The sequence below is a fragment of the Eucyclogobius newberryi genome, unplaced genomic scaffold (assembly GCF_026437365.1).
Source record: "Eucyclogobius newberryi isolate DKJ021-1_F unplaced genomic scaffold, fEucNew1.0.hap1 SCAF_7, whole genome shotgun sequence".
NCBI classification, from domain to species: domain Eukaryota; kingdom Metazoa; phylum Chordata; class Actinopteri; order Gobiiformes; family Gobiidae; genus Eucyclogobius; species Eucyclogobius newberryi.
In genome coordinates, this window is record NW_027316389.1 from 29,889,699 (window position 1) to 29,914,331 (window position 24,633).

General features: G+C 40.9%; 1 protein-coding gene across 3 annotated transcripts in view; it reads left to right on the forward strand.

Moving 5' to 3' along the window:
• Positions 1–24,633, forward strand: part of cadps2 (Ca++-dependent secretion activator 2) — a 286,229-nt gene that overhangs the window by 206,461 nt on the left and 55,135 nt on the right. For all 3 annotated transcript variants that reach the window (XM_072434936.1, XM_072434937.1, XM_072434938.1), the window contains exons 14-18: positions 12,144–12,245; positions 15,375–15,438; positions 15,637–15,760; positions 16,360–16,460; positions 21,908–22,064. In XM_072434936.1, the coding sequence (XP_072291037.1) occupies positions 12,144–12,245; positions 15,375–15,438; positions 15,637–15,760; positions 16,360–16,460; positions 21,908–22,064 (548 nt within the window). The remainder of the gene's footprint in view (positions 1–12,143; positions 12,246–15,374; positions 15,439–15,636; positions 15,761–16,359; positions 16,461–21,907; positions 22,065–24,633) is intronic.

The window sequence follows — 24,633 nt, forward strand, 5'->3', positions numbered from 1 at the left end:
CAGGCCTCAGGAGTAGAGACTGTTGCCGCTGCTGGTTCAGGAGGAGAGACTGTTGCTGCTGCTGGTTCAGGAGGAGAGACTGTTGCTGCTGCTGGTTCAGGAGGAGAGACTGTTGCCGCTGCTGGTTCAGGAGGAGAGACTGTTGCTGCTGCTGGTTCAGGAGGAGAGACTGTTGCTGCTGCTGGTTCAGGAGGAGAGACTGTTGCCGCTGCTGGTTCAGGAGGAGAGACTGTTGCTGCTGCTGGTTCAGGAGGAGAGACTGTTGCTGCTGCTGCTGGTTCAGGAGGAGAGACTGTTGCTGCTGCTGGTTCAGGAGGAGAGACTGTTGTTGCTGCTGCTGGTTCAGGAGGAGAGACTGTTACTGCTGCTGGTTCAGGAGGAGAGACTGTTGCTGCTGCTGGTTCAGGAGGAGAGACTGTTGCTGCTGCTGGTTCAGGAGGAGAGACTGTTACTGCTGCTGGTTCAGGAGGAGAGACTGTTGCTGCTGCTGCTGCTGCTGCTGCTGCTGCTGCTGCTGCTGCTGCTGCTACTGCTGCTGCTGCTGCTGCTGCTGCTGCTGCTGCTGCTGTTGGTTCAGGAGGAGTTTAGTTTTTATTTAGTTTATTTATCGAGACGGGCAGAATGCACAATATACATTAACCTTAACAGGAAAGATTCATTGTACCAGGCTGTAGCTTAATTGCTCATTTCCACCTGTAGTCCCTGGCAACGATGATGACAAATGTAGATTCTGAGTCTGATAAATAATCTAAATAAAACAGGAAATTCACAGACATATTTTATTCTAATAAAGAATAATCATGTTATAGCCTATAGCCTGCCTATATCTGAACATAGAGCTAAATAAATAATTGCCCTTTAAACTTTTTTTCTTTAAATAAGGTGAATTATGTGTTCTTTGTTAAAAAATATATATTTTTAATGCATGTGTTTAAGATAAGATAAGATAAGATATTCCTTTATTGTCCCACATGGGGAAATTTCATTGGTGCAACGCAGGTAGATACAGAGGTAGATACAGAAGAACAGATCACTTATAGGAAGTCTGAAAAACACTTTCAGTAGAAGATCTCCTATAAATAAATAAAAACTCCCATAGACAAATAAATAAATAAATACCATTGCATGTGATCCCGACAGTAATTGCACATGAATATGTGTCACGACAGCACATAGATTGCACATGAATTTCACAGTAATTGCACATGAATTCCAACAGCAATTGCACATATGACAGAATTGCACATCAGTATTAGGTTAGGTCAGTATTGCGAGTGTTCAGTACTAACAGTTTTTGTTATAAAGTCTGACAGCAGCAGGAAGGAAAGACCTACGGAACCTTTCCTTCACACAGCGAGGGTGGATCAGTCTCTCACTGAAGCTGCTCTCCAGAGCGGAGAGAGTGTCCTGCAGGGGGTGACACTCATGGTCCAGCATAGATGTGAGTTTAGCCAGGACCCTCCTGTCCCCCACCTCCTGCACCGAGTCCAGAGCACAGCCCAGGACGGAGCTGGACTTCTTGATGACTTTGTCCAGCTTCTTCCTCTCCCTCTCTGTGATGCTGCTGCTCCAGCAGGCCACACCGTACAGGAGCTGATGCCACCACAGAGTCGTAGAAGGTCTTCAGGAGTGGCCCTGTCACTCCAAAAGACCTGAGTCTCCTCAGGAGGTAGAGCCGACTCTGGCTCTTCCTGTACAGTGCGTCTGTGTTATGAGTCCAGTCCAGTTTGTGGTTCAGATGAACACCCAGGTACTTGTATGAGTCACTCTCTCAATGTCCCGTCCCTGGATGTTCACTGGTGAGGGGGCAGTGGGGTGGTGTCTGCGGAAGTCCACCACCATCTCCTTGGTCTTCCCCGCGTTGATGAGGAGGTGGTTCCGCTGACACCAGTCCACAAAGTCCTGCTCCAATCCTCTGTACTCCGCATCATCGTCGTCCGTGATGAGTCCGATGATGGCAGAGTCGTCAGAGAACTTCTGCAGGACAGAGCTTCCCGTGTCGTGTCTGAAGTCTGCAGTGTAAAGGGTGAAGAGAAAGGGCGCGAGGACGGTGCCCTGGGGCGCCCCCACACTGCAGGTCCGAGTGTCAGACACACAGTCCCGGGCTCTCACAAACTGGGGTCGGTCTGTGAGGTAGTCCAGGATCCACTCTGCCAGGTCATAGTCCACACCAGCCGTCTCCAGCTTGTCCCTCAGGAGCAGCGGCTGGATGGTGTTGAAGGCGCTGGAAAGATCGAAGAACAGAATCCTCACAGAGCTGCCAGGCTTTTCCAGGTGAGAGAGAGAGCGGTGCAGCAGGGAGATGATGGCGTCCTCCACTCCGATGCCAGACCGATATGCAAACTGCAGCGGGTCCATGGCTGAGCTCACGGTGGAGCGGAGGTGGTCCAGGACTAGCCGCTCCAGTGTCTTCATCAGGTGGGACGTGAGAGCCACTGGCCTGAAGCTGTTGAGGTCTTTGGGGCGCGGTGTCTTAGGCACAGGTACCAGACAGGAGGTCTTCCAGACCTGTGGTACCACCCTCTGCTTCAGGCTCATGTTGAAGACATGCTCCACAACTCCACACAGTTCATCTGCGCAGGACTTAAGGAGCCTGGGGCTGATGCCATCAGGTCCTGCTGCCTTCCTCACTTTAATCCTCTTCAGCTCACTCCCCACCTGTGCTGCTGTGACAGTCAGTGGTTGGCAGGGGGACCGTGTGCTGGGGGGATGGGTGAGTCCAGGCGAAGTGGGGAGCTGATGGTCCGGGGCAGATAAGCGAAGAGGAACAGATGCAGGGCATTGTCCAGCTGTGGAAGAGGGAGCATGCAGCTGTGCAGGGGGAGGGGCGGGTGACCGATCAAACCTCAAGAAGTGAGCATTTAAATCATTCACCCACTGTAGATCCCCCTCTGTCTGAGCAGGGGGGATTTTGAAGCCCGAGATGGTTTTCAGGCTCCTCCACACTCCCTGAATGTTCTTTTGCTGCAGCTGCTCCTCCATCCTCCTCTTGTAGCCGGCCTCAGCCTGCCTGATCTTCCTCCTCAGCTCCTTCTGCACAGTCCTCAGCTCCTCCTTGTTCCCTGACCTGAAGGCTCTCTTCTTCTCCTTCAGCAGAGCCTTCAGTTCACGGTTAATCCATGGCTTGTTGTTTGGGAAACACCGCACCGTCCGGGAGGGAACAATGTTCTCAAAACAGAAGTTGATGTAGTCCGTGATGCACTCTGTGATGGTGTTGATGTCCTCCCCATGTGGGTCATAAAGCTCAGTCCAGACAGTGGTGCTGAAGCAGTCCCTCAGAGCCTCCTCGCTCTCAGCAGACCACATCCTCACCTCACGGGACACCACAGGCTGCCTGCGCACGATGGGTTCATACACAGGCCTCAGATGTACAAGGTTGTGGTCCTAGCTGCCCAGGGGAGGGAGGGGGGAAGAAGAATAAGCCTCCTTGGTGTTGGCAAAAAACAAGTCCAATGTTCTATTCTCTCTGGTGGGGCAGGTAACATACTGGGTGTATGTTGGTAGAACAGAAGAGGGAGAAGCGTGGTTAAAGTCACCAGAGATGAGGAAGAGAGCCTGTGGATGCCGTGTTTGCAGCCTACAAGTGCTGGAGAGCAGTGCTTCACAAGCATTTTCAGCATTGGCAGACGGGGCCACATAGACTGCGATCAAAATCACATGTGAGAACTCACGGGGCAGATAATATGGCCTCATGCCAATAGCCAATAGTTCAATATCCTTGTTACATAGCCGCTCCCTCACTGTGCAGTGTTCGGGTTTGGACCAGCTCGTGTTCACATACACCGCCAGACCTCCACCTCTTTTCTTCAAGCATTCTCTCGTTCTGTCTGCCCGCAGCAGATGAGAATAAGATTACCAAACAATGTAAAGAAAATGCCATCTTAATATCGGTTATCGGCCCAAGCATTTCCAATAACAATGGTAACGGTATTGGCCTAAAAATACCACTACCCATTATACATAATCATTGCATAGTCTTGATAAAATATATGCCTTTTACTCTGCATGGTTGCCCAGCAGCAGAAAATCAGTTATGCAGTTTTTACCATTACGGTCCACATTGAAGAAAATGTTATATAATGATCAACGTATATGACAATACCCCAAAACCCTTCTCTTTGTGCTCTCATTTAGTCAATTTGAATACATAACAATTATCCTATCCACTTAATTAATAATCAGAGGGCAATTGCTGCAATTGGCTTTTTGTCAGTTGATGCTGTAATTTACATTCAGAGCTGCTGGAGCAGACGTGGGGGAGGAGCATGTGGGCGGAGCGTGTGGGAGGAGCGTGTGGGAGGAGCGTGTGGGCGGAGCATGTGGGAGGAGCGTGTGGGCGGAGCGTGTGGGAGGAGCATGTGGGAGGAGCATGTGGGAGGAGCATGTGGGCAAAGCTCAGGTAGAAACTAAACAAACTCAATGTTGACTTTTCTCAACAAAACTGTTCTGTCAAAACTGAAGACAGGCTTAGTCTAATATCTGACTAATAATTGAAAGCGTTTTATATTTTCTGAATCAGAAAACTTTTGCCATTGTCAATGAACAAAATTCACAAACTAGGAATGTGCTTTGGTGAAAACACAAAATAATGAACAGCAGTAGCAAAAATAAGTTTACATTGAAAGAGTGTGAATGAATGCGTGTAAAGTTATCAATAGGATATGGTCTGGTGTAGAGTTCGGACTTTGGAGGAAGAAATAAAAAATCTGCATTGTTTATGTTCACAAAAGCAATACTGAACGCTATTTTTATGTCAAGAAAAAATGAAAGATTTGTCAGGAGGAGAAAATAATGAAACGCAAGATTTGTTTTTTGCTTTATTGCCTTGCCCCCGCCCAGTGGACTCTGGTCCCCATCTATTAGGGCAGTATTCATATTTTCATACATTATGTACATGCAATTACTTTCTTTCCTTTATTTTACCATGTGGTCATCTACTTTGGCCCTGGATCAAGACCATACTAGTTCAAATGACTATCATTTATTAACAGACAGACATTCAATTCATGTTCATAAAATCAGGGATTCAAAAAACAGATGTTTATATTTCTTATAATTCTTATATTGCTTTATTTGCACAAGCACACAAATATTAAAATAATGGATATGAAGCAGAGTACAGATGACCAGTTAAGAAAACATCATCAGACATCAGAGGGGCCATCAGACACCAGGAAACGGGGCCCAGAGAGAGATGAGGCAGACACCAAATGTCCGGCCCCAACAGCCTCAGTCGAACAGCATTCCTGGTGCAGAGGCTCCTCCGAGGAAACACCGATTTAAATATGAAGGAGGGCCTAAAATAAACAATACAAATAAAAAATAATATATTCATCAAATGCTAAGCTAAAAAGGTGTCGTGAGCCGGCTCTTAAAGGCCTGAATGTTCTCTGAATGTTTCTCTTGGAGCTGCTCTGGAAGGCTGTTCCATAGACTGGGAACACCCCCCGCTGTGAGTGTGTGTCCTGACTTTATATAATATATTTTCTTATATAGTCCATCCATCCATTTTCTACCGCTTGTTCCCTTTCGGGGTCGCGGGTGACTGGAGCCTATCCCAGTGACTTCGGGCCTTAGGCGGGGTACACCCTGGACAGTGGCCAACTTGTCGCAGGGCCAACACAGAGACATAGACATTACAGACAGTTCACATCACATTCATTCACTAGGGCCAATTTAGAGTTGCCAATGTTACCTAACACATGCATGTCTTTGGACGGTGGGAGGAAGCCGGAGAGAACCCACGGTAACACGGGGAGAACATGCAAACTCCACCCAGAGAGATCATGTGATGTTGGTCTGGTCCGGGAATCGAACCCATGATCTCCTTCTTGGGAGGCAAGAGCGCTAACCGCCTTTGCCACCGTGCACCCTAAATGTTACATATAATTACACGTTTAAAAAGGCTTTTAAACGTCATATAGTGAAAGAAATTGTCAGGAGCCGTCATCTTGTATGTTCAATGGTCTGTGACAGGTGATAACACAAACGGCTGAGGTTAAAGGAGCATTACCTGTCAGACCCGATCCCTCTCATCTGCACCCGTCTACATCACCGTGTGCACCAGATCTGACAGCAGCTTTTACCTCCCCCTCATCCATCAACACTCAGGACTAAGCTGGACCTGACCATTATTCAAATATAGTCTTTATTGTAGGAATAGCATACTTTGTCTATCATCTTGATGACAATTTTCATTAATATTATGCCAGAAATGTGCTAAACCGTGCCTGTATATGGTTCAAAAATCATACAAAATATCCACTAACTGTAAAATGTTGCTCAAAATTTAAAACATATCACTATTTAAAAGATTACTGTAGAAGTTTATTTTATTTGTTATCAGCTCTCTAAAGCAACAATAGTCCAAAGCAACAGTAGTGATATTATCAATGTTTGATATGCTGCTGAATGTCTCTCCACTTCATCCCCACTTGTCACTTAAATCTGTCCCGTTCAAAAGGTGGAAATGTTTTTACATTAATACATTACAGTTTACACTTTTAGCAAGGCCTGGAGAATAAAATAATACTAATGAATTCTTAGAGATTACATTTTAAGCGCTGCTAAACTAACCAGAGTTTTTTCCTGATTCATCGATGAATTCAATGACAAACAAGTAATGTAATATTCAGTAATGATTTGGAGTATGCACAGAATCTAAAACGTATAATGAGCTGAATGAAAATGTATTAAGAAAAGACACAAAGGATTAATGTTCTAAATAATGATCAGTTGCACCTGCATCATTTTAAATCGGATACGTTTGTCTGAATTGTCTTTACTAAATGTTTGAACGCATCCTCCCTGACATCCTCCCCGACATCCTTCCCCTGACAGACCTGTGCGTGTCTTAACCTTCTGTGCCATCTCAACCTGGTCCCCTGCCACATCGCGCTGTCATCTCCGCCGTGACCCAAAGCGCTACAGGCAAATCCTCAACTTATCGTTTACACATGATACAGGTTGAACGCAAACGCACAGACCCGACTCGTCCTCCTTCCCTCCTCCCCTCACTGACCGGCCTCGGCTCCAGTGCATTCGCTTCATTTAACCGCAACAATGTGTCTGAACCCTGACAAGCTGTCGCCTCTCCTCCCGCTCTGAGCCGCAACTTCCAGCTGAGGGACACCAAACCACACGGATTTGACACAGGCTTTTTTAATGATTCACTTATATATATATATATATATATATATATATATATATATATATATATATATATATATATATATATATATATACTGTAGATATGTTTTAAACCATAAATGTTGGTCCGAGTGTAAGTCAATAGTGGTGTCTCCCATAAAAAGCTGAGAATTTCCATCAATAAAAGGCCCAAGTTTGACCCATTCATCACCCATTTCACCATGATCCTCTTCCCTATCCATAAGACAGACTTTAATGCTCATGTTGTATCATTGAACCACATCATTGGGGTTTCCTTCACTTGCTGACCCATGTTTATTTCACATTTAAGCAGAACCCAAGATGTCCTTCCTAACACGGGAAGATCATTCAGACTCCACCCAGAGAAACCCGTGAGCTCCTCATGAGGAGGCGGGAGCTCTAACGGCTTTGCCACTGTGCATTTCCTTTACCAAGCCAATTTGTCCAGGCAGAGGGTGAATATTTACAAATAGAACTTAGATATAAAATGCCATGCTCCTTATTATTAACCCCTTAAAATTCACTTGGAAGATAAGATATAAAATAAATTTGGAACTCACCTATTTTCAATCAAATCAGCAGTTCTGGGATGAATCGGGGTCAGTTTATGGGAAAAATAAAGGCCTTAAATAAATAATAAACCCTAATTGGATTTTTTTTTTTTTTTTGTGAAATTAGCTTCAGCCTTAAAAAGTCTCAATCTACTGTCTGTCAGTCGCTTTACTCCTTCATATATTTACCAAAGAAATTCAGGCAGGATTTGAAATCTGATTTAGAAAATCTCTCTGGAGAATTGATCCATGCTTTTTAATAGTCATTTAAATGTGCACCATGCTTGGAATTAGATGTGATTGTACAAAATCCCACGACAGCATTTATTTAACATGGTGGCTAAAAAAATACCTTTGAAAACAAGTATTCTGGGAGCTGGCTTGTTTCATCTACTATTCAATTTGAGTCTTTAAGCAAATGTGCTTATCTTTCAATAGTTTACATTCTAATACATGCATAAAGACCAACATTTTCCATAAATGAGAATGGCCTTGATCTTTTGAATGATATATTATCTGTGGGTTAACAATGACTGACTACCATAGTCTTTTCTCTGTGGGTTATATTGCTTATGAACAGATGTCAATGTAACTGGTGGTTGCATTGGAGAAATGTATAGCTATTTAAAGGATAGTTATGGTATTAACTAGGGCTGCCACCAACAATTATTTTAGTACGCAACTAGTCAGCAATTATATATTTCTTTATATTAGTCGACTAGTAGATTATTTCTATTGTACATTGGGATTTTTATAATACATTATCAACCACATAAAGGTTGAAATTGATTTGAAGGTTTCTACATAGAGAATATACTTACGAATAAAGTGTTAAAAGTGTGAATAAAGAGTTATTATTATTATTATGTTGTTATTTTTTTTTTTTTAATATTTTGATTTAATATTGACACGGCCACAAAACAAGATAGGACTGTATTCTCTTTATTAAAAAAAAAAAAAAAGCATGGCAAGTTTGTTATTAAATAGTTGCTGCCATTTGAATAGTTCTTTTAATAGACGACAAATGCTACATATCTCCAAAAGAACAATTGTGATGCTATACATTTTTGGATATACTTCCAACTTCTATAACCCAATTTTTCCCCATGATTTCGTTCCTCAAATCTACATAAAAATGCTATTAAATCTCATCTAAAAACATCTAAAGAGGGCGGCCTTGAGAATGCCCATAGACCCGCCCCACCTCTAATCTGTTTTAAACGTCTTCATTAGTCATGGGCCCCTGCAGTGCGGCCCTTGAACAGGACAAGCCTCTCCCAGTGGGGCCCCTCCCCTCCAATTGGCTCTGTGCTCGTATGGATTAACTGATGCTTGAAAGGATGTTAGGGGAGGAGCCGATCACAGGAAGGAGGAGACTTTTGAGGAAGAGGATTAGCCGTTGTGCTAACATGAACTAGAATGGTTTAAAGTGGTTAGACATGCGTGTTTGGCTTATCCTCCAGCTTAAGCGCTCCTGACCGTGAAGCTTTAACTCGATATCGCAATAAGTTCATCTCTCTGCTCTTACCGGGCCCATCCACATGAAACAAAATGTCTTGTCCGTTCACATAAATAGTTATTTAAAATGAATTGCTCAGAGTAGCTTCAGAAAGTGGTACTATTACAGTTATTAACTCCAATGATGAAATTTAATGAACCAATTCCTGACAAATAATGATTCAATTGTTCAACATTGTTGTTTTTTAAGCTTGGATATTTCTTTTGAAAATGGTAAATCCCTCATTGTTATATTGCCATCCATCTGAAATTATGATATCAAATTCTGGTGATACGACAGAAGTTGGCAATTTAAATGTTTTTCTTATTTTCAACTGAAAGCCACAAACGAAGAGTTGGTTTGAAAGAGGAGATAAGCAGGTGATTTGTATTTATTTTTTTAAAGAGAATCCTCTTCAAACAGAAATGGTTTACAACAGCGTTTTGACGCCCTGGTCAGCAAACGGTACAGGCCAGACATGTGCTAATCAATGATGCGTCCTGCTCACCTAACAAAGTAACAGGGAAAAAAGTAAAAAACACTGTCAACAAATTGACTACAATTTACAAATGATGGTAACAGGCATAACAAAAGGTTTCCAAAATTGAATAGTTGATTATTTACATAAAATAAAAGTATATCATATTATATTTGGCAAGAAAAAGAAGATAATTAAATAAATAGATTAAAAGGTTAAACAAATTAACAACTCAAACGAAATATCAAAACGTAATAATAATTAACTAGTGTCTCAACAAAAAACATGTGCACGAAAAGCTTTGACACGTCTGCAGCGATTCAGAGGCGGCGACCTGGCCCTGCCTCTGACCACACCAAAGGACCCGTATCATGGCCCCGCAGCACATCAGTGACAAGCTGCAGACAGCAAACAATAGGATTTAAATCACCCATTACAGGGCTGTTAGGGTAACAAAGAAGAATAATTTGATAGTTTAGTTTTCAGACCAGCTCCGCAAATTGAGAATGACTTTTGGATGAAAGACAAAACGGTGTAAAGATGACTACTCAAGAAAGAGTAACTGTCTGGATAAGATTTATAATTGGAAGTTCATGTTATCGTACGAAAAATGAAAATGAAATGATGCACAAAATCTGGTATTTTCCAAGGATGAACCACAGAAAGCTGTGATGTCATCTGCTTAACCTATATTAATATACCACAAATCTAATGGCAATCACATTACTCCAAAATTGTTCTGCAGTATGTTTTTTCCTGTTTGTATGAATGTTTTCAGAGGCTCCTTTTTGACCCATACCATGTTCATTGTGAATAATGTACATGTTATAAAGGCTGATCTACTTCCACATGAAGTTGACCTCTGCTTTGAGTGGTGGCCGCCGCTCATACGCACTCCATGTAAATAAGTCTTTACCTTCACTCCATTCAAGCCCGCGTCACCTGTAGCCTCCTATATAACCCTTTCCACTCTCACAATACATGCCCTTTCATTATTTACTCGCTTTTTAAGACTATTTCTCTCGCTACTCGTGGACTTCGAAACTTTGCCTGAACACCTTGACGGGAGTATTTGGTACTCAAAGCCCAGCGGTCACAAGCTGACCAGTAAAACCTTTTCCTCGGAACAAATCATTAACAAGCAACCTCTCCTCCTCCTCCTCTGCATCTCTGGCGACCACGAGTGCCGTTTGGAGAGGCTGCTTTTCTCTTTCACATCTGCCGAGGAGTCAAGGCTGGGCACGCTGGCTTCTGATTGCATGTTTTTCCCTTTTTCGCCAGAGTACCTATTCACGCAAAGGCAATGAATACTTGGCAGACATTAACGAAGCACAATTTTTCTTTGCTGATGAACTCAAGCTGATTGCGTTAGATTGGTTGACTCCTGAGGTCATTCTAAAGGGTTTGGTTGCTAGTTGGGTGGAGAAAAAAGGGAAGTTTTTTGTGGAAATTGTGTCATGTTTTGTTATTTTGTTGAAATACTTTAAACCCTAATCTTTGCTGAAGATTATTGGGCTTCGACTGACAAATATGGAAAAAAGGTTTTATTTGGTTTACAATTATACAGTTATTGAAACATGAAACAAAACTGGTTTATTCTCTTTTCTATGAGCCTCAATGAACTAAAGAGAAATCATTTGTTGCGGCGTTATTCAAACACAGAAGCGTGTTTTTTGTCAGTTGAAAGGACTTTTGGTCATATGTTTGATGCCCATTGATAGACCCAATTCCTACAAATCATTTCAATGCTTGTAGATTTTCTGTTTATATTCAAGATGAAATGTATTTATTGGGAAATTTGTCTTGGTTCTATTAATCTACATCAATATGTTCAGAAAAATAAAGCCCAATCCATTCATGTATGATACAAAGGTCAAAAGCTCTTATGTTACTGGCGGGTGTGTCAAATGGCCACAGAGATACAGTGGCAAGAGAAGTCTAAAAAAAGGAGGGGAACAACCTGATAAACTGCTGGCACACAATGTCAGAACACTTTTGCATGTTTAGTATTTAACATTATAAAATCTGCATTCGTTAAACATTAGTCTAACTGTTAATTATCATGTGTGACGACATCATCCCAATTTTTACTATTATTGTACAAATAATAAAACACATTTTATATTGACAAGGTTTAAACTGCCAGAAAAATATGTTCCTTACTCATAAATTGTCCCTGTATTGATGACATAGATGGAAAGATTACATTTTTAGAACTCAGTCAGCCACTTTCTTCCATTTTTAACCTTTTTATTGATGTATTCATTGTGTTTTCTTCAACAGGCAAACACATAATTCATATTCACTTTAACTTTGAAGTCGCTGTGGCTAATACCATTGTATGTATGTTGCTGTCAGTTGCCACTAACACTGCGGATGATCCCGTTGTGCTTCATAGTGTAAGTTATTTCAGATTGTCATGTCTGGTCTTGTGTGTGTCGCTCAGACCGGACGGCATGGGGACAGTGACAGTGGAGGAGAAGGAGCAGTTTGAGGCCGTGAGGAGCCGCCTCATGGTTCTGCTAGAGGACCAGATCACACACTTCAGGTACAACGCCCATCCACACTCACCCTATGACACCAGGGAAGAGCTGAATGCAGTCTCTACTGTCGGGTCTCTGAAGCTAAGCTGGGTTGGCCTTGGTTAGCAGTTGGATGGGAGACCACAGGTGCCGTAGTGTGGCTGAAGAATGTACTGTCTTCGTGTCCTTGGGCAAGACCTTTCACCCACCTTGTCCCCAGTGTTGAACTATCCCGGGGGCTAAAATGTGAGTGTGTTTGTGAGAGTGGACAATGGATGGAAATGAGCTCGTAGCCAAAAACTGCCATGTTTACTTATATCCATGCTCCAAATAAACCGGTAATAATCATCTACGTTCTATAATTGACCTAATGCTTTGATCTTCTCCAATAAGAGGGAAAAACAACTGCGAGGTGACTGCATTTCAGCCCACTTCTCCCCCAAAAACCTATAGAATGTGCATGTTTTAACTAAAGTGAACCAAAAGATAGAACTATAAATCAATATTGTTTGTTATCTAGAATTTCCCCTTGTGTTGATACTGATTTCTGTCTTTTACAGTAAACTAAATGTTCTAAATGTTAATGTTGTCAACTAGTAAATATTGAATCAGTTTTTGCTGATGAAAACTAAATAAGAAGTAATAAATGATGCTTAAAACTATGACTAAATATGGACACTAGATGCATTCATTTTGGGGTATTCCTTTTCAATCACAAGAGGCCTAAACCAGAACATAATAAACTCCAAGTAGAAAGTTTGGTGTTCTGTTCCAGTGGGAATAGAATTATATTGAATTCAAAAAGGTCATGTATCATTCTGATGACATGAGATTCATACATGTCATCAGAATACAAGACAAGCACAGAAAATTCCAAGATAAATGAACAGACGAATTAGTATTTGTTCTTCACTGTGCTCGATGTGCAGACAAACTCTTACTGGAGGTAAACGCACACTGTATTAGTAGTTTTATTGGGGTAGGTGATGTTTTGCTCTCCACTTCGCTCTGTCGAAAACTAGATATGTGCCGTAGTTTTAGTGTGTTTGGGTATTCCCGGAGCCGTCGGCCCCAACAACAGGTGCAGGTCTGCGCTCTATTCAGTCCCTTCTCTGTGGTGTGAACACATTGTGAGGCCAGTGTGAAAGACGCAGACCTGAAGACCTTGAGCAACACTCTCCTTTAAAAGCCGTGGACCATTAGCCATCCCCCGCCCGCCCATTGAAACCCTCCACGCGGCCCCCTACAGCGGCGAGGGGGACCAGCCCGCAGTCATTACACGCTCACCTCCACAACAGGCTAATGTGGCCTAACAAGGGCCCTCAATGTCAGGATTATGCAAATGCTGAGCACAGAAGAGGATTTACACTGTTGATTTTAGCTTAAAGACTCTAAACATGCATAACCTTGTACTATTTAACTGCCAGTTATCCAGCCCAATAGTGTCAGTAATTCTATGTTATTCATTTGAGTTGGTCAAGCTGTTTAAAAAAAACAACAACAAAAAACGAATCACTATCGTATGGCAAAACAAGAAGGGAGGAAAAGTCCAGCAGGTGGTTGGTCTTAACTACATAGGTTCTTATAACAGGAAATCAGCTACATTTCTGAACAAAAGCTGGGAAAATTGTACCGTTGACCCTACATATTATCAAAGTAAAAGACTGCCAATTGTTTGCTTTTTGTTTGTTTTGTTTCTCACAAATAATGGCCCACATAATCAAATTTTGACTATGGCATTTATTTTTGATATATACAAATACAATACATGAATAATAATAATAATAATAATAATAATAATAATAATAATAATAATAATAATGATAATATAAACAAAATAACTGTTAACCTGTTTTGAAATTTGTTTTTATTTTTTTTTTCTAATTTGTTCAGATTTGTCCAATTTAATTCCAATCCAACCCCACTTTATTTGTGTAGCAGATTTTACCAACACAAAGTCTCCAAAGTGCTGCATGGAGCACAAAACAAGCAAAAGCAAAATATGCTAAAACAATAAAGATTTAAAAAAAATAAAAAATACATACATACATACAAACCAAATAAAAATGAATCAAAAACAATATAAAATATACAAAATAATTAAAGACGGTCAGAGGACCACACAATCCAGGACAGATCTTAGATGAATCACACTTCAACACAAAACTGTCATAAGAACCTTATGCACACATAGATTAGGGCCCAACTGATTCATCCTTTTGCCTTTTGCAATTTTGACAGCACATTTTAAAGCTCAGAATGTCTTGAATCCAATCACGCAGCTTGTTTGTCTACATATTGTCGTATGACTGTCGCGCTATTTTTGATTGCCATGAAAAAGACTGCAGATCGCTCTTACCAATGCAGCAACTGAGGACATAAACACAATTTAATCAACGTTATTCAGCCAACTCCAGCTCTGTCTCTATGGAAATACCATGTCATTTTAAAGCGCCAAACTTCCAGAATTCACTTGATGAGATTATTTTACAATCCTTACAATGACATTTGATCATCTCACTGAATATGGTGTCAGTATATTTAGCATCTTTAGCTTCATCTAGTTAAGGGCACAGCAGTAGAATCACACCCTGACAAAATGTATGTTTGAGGACATCAGGTCTTTAAATGTTTTTCATTTTGTTTTGTTTCGTATAAAGTTATAGAGTATACAAATGTTACTTTTATTATTTTTTAATCATGATAAAAAAAAAAGTGTAACATGCATATGAATTAACCAAAAACACGAATTACTACATAAAGTGGTTGTGGATGCTAAATAAATATCATTTCTGGAGCCCATTGATATCGGCTCTTCATATAATCCGCTAAATGTGCTTAAATATAAAAACCCTGATAGATTTCTTTTGTTCATGTCTGAATGAGGAGAACATCTGCCTGTAGGTTTCTGTCCATTTCAAGTCTGACCTGCCTGGCCTTCTGCCTTTATTTATGAAGTACTGTTCACTTGTCAATTAGCAACAGGGAAAACGCCCGAGGTGAGAAAAGCGTCTTCATCTTCATATAATGAGACGAGGAGGCGGCCATCTGTTTAAAACATCATTCAATATTCAAATACCACCTACCTTTTCTCATGTTGTTGTTTTGTTCGTCCTCGTCTCAAAAAGCATCGCCTGTTCCTCCTTCACCTGTAGGTACTGCTTTCCTTTCGGACGACCAGATGGGGCCCTGAAGGCAACACTCTCGCTACAAGAACGGGTAAAGAACATCCACCTCAAATGTTTGAAAAAGAACATTTGTGATTCTCCAGTTTAAGTCTCGACCAAATTTGCATCAACATTAAATCTTCTAATATGCTATTCGTTTGATTTACTGTTTAAACTTGTAGATTTGAAGTTTATCGTGGGACAAGTTGACACAAATCCAAATGTCATTGTAAACTGTAAACTGTTTCAGGTGCTGATGAAGGACATCACCACTCCAGTGCCGGCAGACGAGATGAAGAAACTAGTCCAAAGATGTTTAGAGAAGTCTGCTCAGATCAACTACAACCAGCTACTGGAATATGCACAAATTAAAGGTAAATAGGGAATATGTAAGATTTAACTAAAACAAAAAAGTCAAAATGTAAAGATGTAGTTTCTATGCTAATAATATTTTCATGACAGTTATTTGGGTTGACCTATAATGAAACTTAGAATAAATAAATGCATGCTTTTTCCAGTAAGCATTTACCAAGTTTTGCACAAAATAATAATGGACACCTCTATATGGCCTATAACTGTCTGATATCAAAGCCTCGAGCACAGACACTTACTCAAACGGAGCATAGGGCCCCGGACCCTGTACTCTCGGAGCACCCCCTAAAGGACATCACAAGAAACACAGTCCAAAGTCTTCTTCAGATCCATAAAGAACATGTGGACTGTTCTAGCAAAGTCCCATGAACCCTGGAGTACCCAATGGACAGAATAGAACCAGTCCAGAGTTCCACGACCAGGCCAACACCACACGGTCCAGGCATCTCCATACTGAGACCTGGAGGTGGCGAAACTAAATAAATTATTGGAGATTATTAGCAGATGTACAAAGGGTGTGTGGATATGAATTAAGAGTCTAGACCTTCCAAATCTTAAAAAAATGGTGTGACAAACTGGTGTGTTTTTGTGCCTGCTCCAGTGGACCCTCAGGCGTCTCCAGAGAAGAGGCTGGAGGACATGATGAGACTGGGAGAGCTTTGCATCGAAGTCCTGCAGCAAAACGAGGAGCACCATTCTGAGGTAACGCTTCACAAGTCATTTACCCACAAATGTAACTAACCCTTATTCAAACATGTGTCCACTGTATGGCCTGGTAGTTTAGGGGTTTGCAGACCTCAACCTTCCCGGCTATGAACGCTTACATCTGTCAAGGAATGTAACGATACCCAAATCTCTCTTTAATTTTTACTTCCGAAATATAAATGTGTTGTTGCTTTAAGAAAACTGTGGTTGTGAATTTCTCCTGCTGAAAGTTTGACAGACGTGACGATAATGCTGCTCTGACATGAACAGACTGGCCGGATTCACTCGGGACCCAACCCCAAGATTTGTTTATTCTCAGTTATTTTGGAATAGACTCATTAATGGTGGATGTAAAGTGTCAAAATAGCATCCATCTGTCCAGGCCACGGGCAGGAGAAGAGACCGGACCAAAGACGTGAAGATGTCAATACAATGGCTTGACAAACTCTGTGAATGGAAAAACAAAACATATATATTATCGGTACGTTTTTACAATAGTTTGGCTTATATGATAAAATACATCATTCAAACCCATGTGTGAGCACTAAAACGAATAATATGGCCCAAATATTCCACCAAACTATTTCCAAATACTGGGAGACGCCAGCAGCTCACATCTGTCCCCGTGAGAGCCAGTTACACCTGCAAGCGGCAATGAAGGGCCTTGAACCCCACCAAGCCTGATTCGTTTACAGACTATACTATAGATACTTAATTCAAATTATAAAGTTATATGTTACTTTTAAATGAAGACAGTAACCTAAGCGCGCTGTGCGATTTATCGTGATGAATCATATCTCAAAAGTGTGAATAACCTGACAGCACTAGTTATAAATCCATATGTTCTTGAGTTGGAGAGATGCTCAGTTTAGCTGCTCAGTGATCATTTTCTGCTTTACTGTCCTTTTCCTTCCGTTTCTGCAGCGTAGCACGGTAACTTGAGCGCCTGCTGCTGCTGCTGTGTCCATGTAAACACCACCCACGGCCCATATGCGCTGTACGTCTCCCTTAGCAAAACTGATCAATCAAAGGTGTTGAGATGAACCCCTCCGATGTCACTCAAACGTCTGCTTCTTCCGAGGCTAATTATAACGTACAACATCCACCGCAGGAGAGAGCGCCATGAAATGATAATTATTTTAAAAATCATTGTCACAAGCTGTCACTGCTTAAATTTCATCGCCAGGATTAATTGTTTTTGCAGAAAATATAGTCTACAACGAGCATCGTCTTATTTACTTGGTGTCGGTCTTTAGAAATGTCTAATTTATGTGGAAGTGAAACGTTTGACATCGTCTGACATCGAGATATTTTTACTATATAAGTCCTTTTTTGAGTGGACGTTTAAGGGCGTGGTCCTACTTGCACGTACACAAATTGGGGTTAAACGTGAACTAAACCCAAAACTAAACCTGAACTATAGAAATAAAGAGTTGGAGCAGTTCTGGGCCTGAGACTATGAGTTCCACAGGAGATCTGAGCTGCACTCTTTCCTTTGAATTGTTCTGTTTTGTTTTTTGCGCCCTCTGCACCGTTCTTACCCAGCATGCAGCCTGAGCGAGGCCAGTGTATTATAAAGCCAGACTTTACACGTTATGTGACCCATTAACCGCTCTTATGATTTTTCCCCTTTTTCTTGATCCAAAACGTGGAAAGGGAAGAGAGGTGAGTGACCTTCACTTAGTTTATTAGTATTTACTATGTTTGTAATGTGGTGCTTTGTGTTTGTTATTGTTGTGCTGCTTATTTTTAATTCTATTTCATTAGAGCTGAAAGATTTTTTTCTAAGATTGTATTTATTTTATTTTGTTTAAATTTAAAGATAAAATTACAAATAGACACCAACCAACAAAAGAAACACAGTCATGACACAGATGAATGAAAATAAAATCCCATTGGGTCCACAGTTGGTCAAATTTGTCCATTTACAAATTAAGTCAGAATGTTTTATTTTCAATTTGTCTGATGTCTGTCCAGTCCTTGATTTTTTTTTTGGTGACGATTTGCCACCAAATGTACATTCCAAAGGTATCCTCTTATTGTGTCCATGGCAGGAGGTTTGAGGCCCAAATAAAGTTCATTATAAGGGATGAATGGGGATTTTTTTTAGTATTGTGTTTACAATTTATGTCACAAAACAGTCAGTTCACATTTACAGTGCAGGTCTTAAACACGTCCAGGAGAAATAACATTTGAGGAAAGACTGAAATATTAAAGCGAGAGAACCTGATTTTCAAACCATGAAAGGAGGAAGTAGTGCTGCCCAGTGGTCAAGTTCTCCCGACAGTTTGCTGCACACCTTCCCTTCTCTCATCCCCATTTCACGCTAAACTGTCCTGTCTAATAAAGCAGGAGGAAAGGAGGAAGTCACCCTCGATTTTTGCCTCATGAATGATGTTTTTGGTTGAGTTTTTTCAGGGTAGACCACCAATGTACAACCACCAACTTATATGACACAAAATGTATCAAATGTGCTGTTTTACTCGACTCATTTAGCTTACACTTTAGCACATGAGTTTTCTAGTTCTCTGCAAATGACATAAAGTACATAAAGTATTGCCACGTTTGCGGTTTCCAGATGACAACCTTTAACCAGTAAAGGTCAGATGTTTACAGCCACATCTCTGGTCAGTAATGCTTTTCCTTTTGTCAGGACATTACACTTTGACATTACAGCTCTGTCCTGGTTCATCACATATTATGGATATTCTATTAGTTTATTTGCACCTATTGGCCGGGGTGCGACTAATACTTATATTTATACTTATATACTTACACTGCGGAGCGACTTATATGTGATATTATTTGTTATTTTCACACTTGCAACCGCATTTCATACTCCAGTGCGACTTATATATGTTTTTTTCTTCTCTATTATGCATTTCTTTGGCTGGTGCGACTTATACACCAGTGCGACTTATAGTCCAGAAAATACGGAATTTTTTTCTCCTCTTTTTTCCCCCTAACTTTGATTTTTCAAATTTGCTTTTGTCTCTTAGTTATGCTCTATCCCTGTATTTTCCTTCCTTAGTACATAGACTTTTTACCTTTTTGTACACGTTTTTCTCCATAGATACAACATATTTGATTACACGGGACAAATGTATATTATTTACAGATTTTCTTGCCAAGGCGCCACTGAAAGACAGCTCAATATTTAGTTTGTTTCTTTCAAATACAGCTTATAACAGACCGTTGACTTTCCCTTCACAGTTTACACCAACGCCCACTGTTTCTTCTCGTATCTCGCATCACTACACTTTTATCTTTTCTCTACATAAACGACTTTCTTCTAACTTCCGACCACATTTCCCCGTAGTCCAGCGGAGACGCTAAAAAAAGGCGCATTTTAAACAACTCGATAGGTTGCGGCGTGAGGTTACAGTTACCTGCCACTGCGTCACTCCTGCCTCTTCAGCGCTCACAAGTACAAACATGACCTCGCTGCATTCAAGTTCAGTTGTACTTTTCACTCCGGCCCTTTAGTCGTCAATACCACTGGTCACCTGAGCTCCTGACCTCTGACCCGTGTCCACTGGAGAGAGGCTTGGGCTGGAAGATGTTTTCAATAATACAGATGAGCAGCTCAGTCAAGTGTCTCAAAACGAACACGTTCTTTATATTTGGAACTATCCTTGTTGTTGTTGCTGTTGATTCGAAAGTATTACCAAGCGTTATATTGTGACCACTGGTGGAAGGGAAGGATCATTGACGTATCCATCCCCGTGGAGACAAGCGGGTAACGCCACCGTGCCGAGATAGGGGTCAGATCTGTGCGATCTACGAGCAGTTAACGGTTCTGTCTTAAAAACATGAAAACAGAACTAGATCATTTCAAAATATTTGCAGCGGTCCCAAAAGCTATAAAGCCATAAAGCTAACAACAACTAGCATGCTAACAGTGCACTTCCTGCTCTATAAGTAGATGCAGACAGCACACTGCAATCTATTTTTTCTCCAAAATAGCTGCTTTTTTTTATAATAGTTGTTCTGGGGCAAAACAGATGTCACTTTATTATATGAAAAATAGGTACAGTTCCTGGGGTTGAACTGCAGACCACTAGATCTTGAGCTTGGATGGTTGCCAGGAGTGCGTAGGACCAAACACAAGGAGAACAGGACCTTCTTGCTGTGAGCTAAGAGAACAGCCTCTGCCTCTGAGTAACGAATGCTTTACTATTATTTGTGTAAACATAAAACAATCAAGCTGGAATTTTCTAATTGAAAGGAGGAAGAATATCTTGAAATCTGGTTAATTAGCTCCTAGATCTCACAAACCCTTTGGCACATCGGCTTTGGCTATTCACATGCTGCAAGCTTTGGACGCATGCACAGCTTTTGAACAGCTTTTTAGACGTCGGAGTGAATCAGGGTGGACCGCCATGCACAGCCAATCAGCTCTTTCCAAAAACACGCTCTTTATATGTATTTGCAAGGAGAGAAAAGTTGGATAATGTGGCTTTAATGATATTTGTATGTTTACTGCATCATCAACGCTTTCTTATTCTTTCTATTGTTTGCACGTTCCTTCGCGCTGTTCCTTGTGTTAATGCTCCATTGTTAGTTATTTCTCTTGCATTAGCATCTTTCCTGGCAGATTAGAAAGCTTTGTTTCGTGTGATGTATTGAATATTGAATGTATTTGAAATGCAAAGGGAGAAAAAACAAAGGGTCTGGTAAAGACTTTATGACCTTGAGTGTGTAGACCCTTCCAGCACACAGCCTGGTACTGTACGTATTAATTATGCAGTCAAATTAAAACTGTGTTGTTTGTTGACAGCGCAGACAAATGGCTGCTGTTTATAGGATCAAAACATTTGAACATATCTAAAGTTCACGAATTCATGTAATTCAGAAAAAAATGGGTATGACTTTAGAATAAGGCATAGATACAAAGCATTTGTATAATACAAACAAACATTAATCAAACATAATCATTTACTAGGGTTAAGGTTAGTGGTAGGGCTAGTTATTTTATTTTTGTTAATTGATAAGTTATTACTTAAAAACATTTATAAATGCTTTGTATCCAGGCCTTATTCTAAAATTTAGTGAAGTAGAAAGTATAGATTCCTGCTTTCAAATGTAGTGAAGTAAAAGTAAAACAAAATATCTACTGTACTGTAAATGTTGTATGTTGCTGAGTGTACATGTCTCTCACTCTAAACTCTCGCTCTTCTCCTTTATTCATTCTTTCTCTTTCATTTCTTACTCTCGACCCCTCCCACTCTGACCTCTCATTTGTTTAATTCTCTCCCTCCCTCTTAATCTCTTTCCTCCCTCTTCATCTCTGTTCTTTTTCCTCCCTCTCTCTTCCTCTCTCTTCTTTATTCATCTCTCCCTTCGACTCCCTTTTCCCTTCTTCTTTATCTCCCCCACTATCTACCTGCCGCCCTCTCTCTCCCTCCCCTCCTCCCTCTCTCCTCCTCCCTCCCTCCTTACAGGCGTTCTCGTGGTGGCCTGAGCTGATGGCGGAGCACTCGGAGACCTTCCTGTTCCTGTACAGAGCAGACATGGATGCCGCTCTGCAGGTCCAGCCCGTAGACTCGTGGAACTCCTTCCCCCTGTTCCAGCTCTTCAACAACTACCTGGTGACCGACCGTAAGTCCAAAGCAACAGCCAATCACATGTGGGAATGCTAGACTGTGAGGCAAAAGGTGATTCATGTGTCATGAGAAGAGCCTTTTTCTATTATGTTGTCAAAACATATCATGCTGTATCCAACCAGCTGCAAATAAACAACATTGAACAAAACAGTAAAATGACCATATTCTTATATTTCAATATTCTCAATGCAATGAGATCTGACTACATTTACTGATTATCAAACAAACCATTTAAGCCTTGTGGTTTTCGCTGTACATTTATTTACAGATGTTTGTTGCTTCTTCTGCCGCGACCTACATTACTCTTATGGCTTTAGTTCTAGACCATATGTACAGCTCCAAATCAATTCCTTACTTTCCCAAACCATTCCTGGCATCATACATATTTACTAGAATGAGTTTTCTGAGTGTTACACAGTTTTCAGAGAGCAAAACAGAATTTCATGTTGTATTAACTTTAATTAATTTGCTTTATTCTGAAAGATAAACTGATTTAAAAAAATATGTCAATGAATTAAAGGGCAGAAATGTTCTGTTCCTACTAAACATTTAAAACTAAATCTTATTTCACTCTACAACATGACCAAACTCCTGTATAGCCTTTATATGTAAATACATAGGAATATATTCCCACAAGTGAGCAGAAAATCTTGCTAAATGACTAGCATTGAACTGCATTAATGGTGACTAGTTTTTAATTGCATCCTCTCACAATGGACCTACAAAAGTCCCCACTGTGCTGTGTACCAGAGGTCAGCCTTGGTCTCTGAACACATTGATGTGGGACTACTGTCTTTCAGCACAGTATTGGACTGATGGAGGCTACAGTATTGACAGTGGGGCTTTGGTCAAGGACATTTCTCGAAAACGGTTCAACAGCAAAAAAGTTAGAGAACCACTGATCTACACAATAATAGAGAAAATATAAATAAGAAGCTACATTAAAAGGACCTTCAAAATACATCCGCGATCAAAACCTGTAATTCACATTGAAACGATGTGTGCACGAGCTTGAGAAAAGAGTATTTACTTTTAATACAAACTTTCTTGATTTTGGTTCTAAGGAACCAATTGCTATAATATACAATTGTTGGACAGTAGTTATGGCAACATACTGTATTTGATGAAGTAAAAGACTATTCACACTCAAATAAGACTTCTAGTACTAAAATATAACAGATATCTCATTATTTTACATTTTGGTGATTCCCTGTTCAAAACTGCTGAACTGAAAGGTTCATTGTAACAAGCAGCATTTTCATTAATTGTAAAAAAAAAAAAAAAAGGAATTTGCTTAAAGGCGGAATGGACGATTTTTTGCCGATTTGAGAACTCAAGCAGAAGTGCACATGTGCACTTGTCCCGTGCAGAAGCAGAGAAAAGCCTCGCGGCTACACATGTGTTTGTTTATTAGGACGGATCGCATCGCATCTCTCGTCTCTGTAGATTTCCGTCTCTTCTGAGTCAGCTCGAACTGTCTTTCAATGTCTTTTTTGTCCTGTACACTGAGGGAACTATATTATGATAGATCCATGCGCTTAGACACGGGGAAACATGCTGCTCTCCTCGGGACGAGCCGCACGAGGCTGCAGGTGAGCAGTAGGTGCAGCCTATGATTGACACGTGGCAGGACTCATCGGCAGTCCACGCCACGAGGAAGTGAGACTCGTACAGGGCCCTGTGTGTGAGTATAGGGGTAGATGAAAACCGAATTTTCCAACTTAAGACAATACCGAATGAATCGAATATGCAGAATGGTAAACTAATGATGAGGGAACACCTTTATAACCCAGCAATTTCCAGGAGATTGCAGTTGTGATTTTGGGTTGTGCAAAATTACATTGAATTTAAATAAATCCTACCAGTTGATTTGACATAATAAGTCCCCTTTATAGGCTTTTGTGCTGTACAAATATTGCTCTATTTTTCCTACCCCCTTCTGTCTCTAAGCCCAGTGCCAGCAGCTCTAACTGATTCCTGGCAGGCTTTACAAGCTCAACCCAATGAAGGCCTATTAGCCAAAACGCACCATACTAGCCATTTTAGCCAGACTTGAGCTAGAATATTGTTTACTCTCCCTATATTTTTGCTGTGCTTTTCCAACACAATAGCACAATGTTTTCCTGCTCACACTTTTCACGAGAAGAGGCCGTTTTTCTTGGCTTGCTCCTCCCTCCCTCTCTCCTCCACTCTTTGTCTCGCTGCCAGTTGGAGAATTTGGCGAGAAGCGAGGCATTATTTAACATGTGCGGTGCCAAAGTAGCTGTAGTACAGTAACAGACAGGCAGACAGACATATCTTTTATATTCTTCTAATTACCCTCTTCTGCTAATGCCGTAATTATTCCAAGTGTCACGACATTGCCCGATGTGAATGGAAGCGAGAGGAGGCGATACACCGAGCCGAAACACGGGGATGATCGTTTTGACTGCACCAAAGAGGTTAATCATTATAATAAGAGAAACATGGCAGTAGAGAACATGTGATATCACCAAGAACGCTTTCAGGAAATGGAAAATAAATTTTACAGCAGTAGTCATTGGAACACATTATGTGATAGCTTT